The sequence below is a fragment of the Saccostrea cucullata genome, unplaced genomic scaffold, assembly GCF_032062105.1.
Source record: "Saccostrea cucullata isolate Sc308-1 unplaced genomic scaffold, CSIRO_AGI_Scuc_v1 ctg50, whole genome shotgun sequence".
NCBI lineage: Eukaryota > Metazoa > Mollusca > Bivalvia > Ostreida > Ostreidae > Saccostrea > Saccostrea cuccullata.
Window position 1 is genome coordinate 134,226 of NW_026931583.1, and position 4,324 is coordinate 138,549.

At 38.6% G+C, this 4,324-nt stretch overlaps 1 protein-coding gene across 1 annotated transcript; it reads right to left on the bottom strand.

The window, feature by feature from the left end:
- Positions 1–332: 332 nt before the first annotated feature.
- Positions 333–1,553, bottom strand: LOC134233065 (acetylcholine receptor subunit alpha-1-B-like). The gene has a single exon (XM_062715060.1). The coding sequence runs from the start codon at positions 1,551–1,553 to the stop codon at positions 333–335; it is 1,221 nt and encodes a 406-aa protein (XP_062571044.1).
- Positions 1,554–4,324: the final 2,771 nt, after the last annotated feature.

The window sequence follows — 4,324 nt, forward strand, 5'->3', positions numbered from 1 at the left end:
CCTGGGAGATATGTTGGAAAGGCGATTCTTCTGTCCAAATCGAAGTGAAAAGTGAATGAAATATAAACATTGAAATTCCAAGAAATTCCGAATTTCCAGTCCTCGGCAACAGACAAATGTCAGATGGTAATTTTTTCACACGTTAAAATATCCTCTTTTTCACTTCTCAAACACAAATGAATGACTCAAAAATTAATTTAAGTTATTGTAAAAATTAATGAAAATATGTATTGCTATACATATTCATAAATTCTGATATTTAAAAAAAGTATTTTACTAGTAATATCCATTGCATAAACGTACAACACATAAACTAAGGAAAACTAAATTCTTCACAAAACTATTGCAAAATAGATAAATATTTGAGTGGCATACAAAAGCAAGGAAATGATAAAGCAAAGTTTGTCAAACTTTCTTGCTATATGAATCCAGGAGCAGAGTTCTGACGCTTTCTTCCTTGAACTCTCTCCAGCAGCAACCTTCAAAATATTCGTGTCTCTTTCTTTCGTAGGTTTAAAACAAAACACCACCTTTACCCAGTTTGGCACAGGTTTGGATTCCTCAGACAGATGGATGTTAGAACTGAGAATCACGCATAAAGTAACGAGCGTTCCTTCACTGATGAAGCCTAGAAGTAGGAGGCCAAGTAAGGAAATATTTGGCTCAGAGGACTCGGGAAGTTTTCCTTGAATGATTGTCAGGAATACAACACTAGCTAAAAGTACCGTTACAGAAAAGCCTACCCTCTCGCCTGAATCATTCGGAAGTAGGAAAACGAATGACTGTAGGATAGAAACAAATGTCATGGGAAGAATAAGTCCTACTATGTAGTAAACAGACCTCCTTTTTAAGTGAAGGCCTATGATAACCTCTGAAAAACGATTAGAGGATTGTGAGTAGCATTCTGTGTCTTTAATTTTCCATAACCCACTTTCTTCGTAATTTGATAAAATAACTTTTGAACTTTCGTTATTTGATAAAAGAACTCTTGATCTTCGAAAAGTAACATTCATGCATTCTTCTTCAAGACTATATGCATGGAACTTAAGCATACAGTACTGCTTATCAAATGGATAGTTTGTAACATCAGCGTCACAAATGACGTCAAAAGATTGCATAGGTGTCCATTTGCATGATCCATCACTTTCCACAATAATATTTACAAGGTAATTTCTGAGTCCAGCCACTTCTTTGAACGGGTTGATATTTACCAACATTGGTGTCCATATTTTATCTTGAGATACAATTATTCTAGTAATGTTATTATACTTGGTAGGATCCCAGCTTAATCTATCGTCGCGCCAAACGGTCCAAAACACGCCATTAACCGTGAATTTACTGCTAGACTCCACGAATTCCTTAATTGCATAAAGGTAGAAGGCAATTGAAACGTTTACTGGGTAAGTTCTGTCACTTCCTGCTCGAAGTTCTTTATTGTAGTTCGAAAACAGATCTTTTATGAGGTTATCCTCATCGGTTACATTGTAGGAATATGTAGAAGAGAAAATACATAAAAATGAGAGCGCTTTAGGGACAAAATTTAGAAACCTCATTCTTCGGTACCTTCTTCTTAACAATTTGTATGCGAATTTGCTTGTGATAAACGTAATCAAAGGAGTATTTTAAAACTGAAGCAAGTGGACCTGTATATGTAGCCTGAATACGTGTAATGTTTACGCTTCCTAGCTCATTTTCCAGTGCACTTTACAAAAGAAGTGTGTTGTGAAGAAAAGCATTTGAATGTCTATAGTACACCAATATGTTCTAATTTCTATTGTTACATAATGATATATGTATACGGTATCCTAATAAAGGGTATTGTAAAATAATTCCATCTAGATTGTTTGTATAACTACTACTTTAAAGTGTCCATTCGTGTGCCAAAATCAAATCTAATACAAGGGATCGATACTTTTATTTACAGAGTTAACCTTTGTTAATGTATCACGAAGTACTCATATAAAGATAATTAAACTTGTTTTCAAACATGTTGGTGATGTTTTTATCTTCTCTATATTGTTTTGGAAACAGGAGGAAAATATTTGGAGTATCTCGGTTTATACGGTCTCATCCGAAGGACCGGTCTCCACGTCCAACAGGCGAGATTCAAATCCGCGACGTAAGGATCGACTCCTTGACTCCTTACTTCGCGACTCTAACCACTGCGCCAGGCGGGCGACTTGTCTGGAATGATTGATAGTATATTGTTAAATGTCCCAATCGAGAATTTTTCACTCATACACAGACGTCACCGTATCCCGGCGAAGGGCTTCAAATTTAGACCTATACTGGACACTCATGGCCATTTGAGCAGTGAGGATTCTTTATCATGCCAAAGCCTACCGTGACACAGGACCTACGTTTTTAGCTCACCTGAGCCGAAGGCTCAAGTGAGCTTTTGTGATCAAAATTTGTCCGTCGTCTGTCGTTGTCGTCGTTGTTGTTGTCGTTGTTGTCGTAAACTTTTCACATTTTCATCTTCTTCTCAAGAACCAGTGGGCCGATTTCAACCAAACTTGCTACAAAGTATCCTTGAGTAAAGGGGATTCAAGTTTGTTCAAATGAAGGGCCACGCCCTTTTCCAAGGGGAGATAATTATGAATTAGAGAAAAATTAATGGCATTTTTAAAAAATCTTCTACTCAAGAACCATTGGGCCAGGAAAGATGAAACTCATGTGGAATCATCCTCAGGTAGTGTAGATTCAAGTTTGTTCAAATCATGACCCCCGGGGGTAGGGTGGGGCCAAAATGGCCGATCAAAATTTAACATAGGAATATATAGGAAAAATCTTTAAAAATCTTCTTCTCAAGAACCACAGGGCCAGGAAAGATGAAACTCATGTGGAAGCATCCTCAGGTAGTGTAGATTCAAATTTGTTCAAATCATGACCCCCGGGGTAGGGTGGAGCCAAAATGGCCGATAAAAGTTTAACATAGGAATATATAGGAAAATCTTTTAAAATCTTCTTCTCAAGAACCACAGGGCCAGGAAAGATGAAACTCATGTGGAATCATCCTCAGGTAGTGTAGATTCAAGTTTGTTCAAATCATGACCCCCGGGTGTAGGGTGGGGCCACAATGGCAGATCAAAGTTTTACATAGGAATATATTGGACAAATCTTCCTCTCAGGAACCATTGAGAAAATATGAAAGATTAAACTCTTGTGGAATCATCCTCAGGTAGTGTAGATTCAAGTTTGTTCAAATCATGACCCCCGGGGGTAGGGTAGGGCCTAATGGCCGATCAAAGTTTTACATAGGAATATATAGGGAAACCTTTTAAAATCTTTTCAAGTACTTCAAAGCCATGCTTAGTGATATTTATAGGGAATCATCCTCAGGTAGTGTAGATTCAAGTTTGTTCAAATCATGACCCCTGGGGGTTAACATTCAAACCCCCTTCCCCCCCCCCCCTTTCAGTAAACTTTCAGTTCTGATCTCAAATGTGCTTTTTCCTATCCAATTGCTCAGGTGAGCGATGTGGCCCCTGGGCCTCTTGTTAAGGTCATATCCGAAAGACCCGTGACTTTCACTTCTAGTGCCGAGCGCTTGGCGAAGGAACAGGCACTATTCTACCGTGATCGTCTGGAATGGAATGGGGATTAAAGGGGTATATGCCAGTCGAAGCAAATCCATTTCGAATAGTTGATGGAGTAAGTGCTGCTTGCCATGCTACATTAGGAACGGTTTGTGGCCTACTTCGACCCCTTGTTTTTTTTTCATGAAATCATCTAACATGGTGTTCCAATATCTCTTGAGAGACTTGAACACCGATCTATCGAATGATGGAGTCCAGATGCTGGTGTGACTGGGCAACTCGACAATAATAATGTCATTCTGTTTTGCTACATCAACAAATTCTTCATTGTCATGAGAACTGTGTCCGTCACAGACCAACAACTGTGGTCTAGCTATGCCAATGTTATTCAATTTTTTCTGTAAACCATAGTCTTGCAATTCCATACTTTGTCCATCCCGAATCGGAGACAGAAAAGTTGGCACCTTTTATTGCAGATCACTGACTCTAGGTCATAGCCATCCAATTTCCTCTGAGTTTTACCTGGAATAACTAAGTGCAGGGGTAAGTATAGACCATCCGCATTTCTGCTATAACGGTGATCAGTTTGTGGGAAGTTGATGTTTTCCCATTAACTGATCTAGCCCCCTTTTTTCTATCAAAAGTTTGTTTATTGTATGGTTCAAATTAACGCCAGTTTTTCCATATTCCAAATTCTAGAGGGTTAATCTTTTATGAAGCTCTTCAAGCTTGTTGGGAAACAATCTTTCCTACCTCTTCAAAATAGTTGGCTATGCGCTGACGGG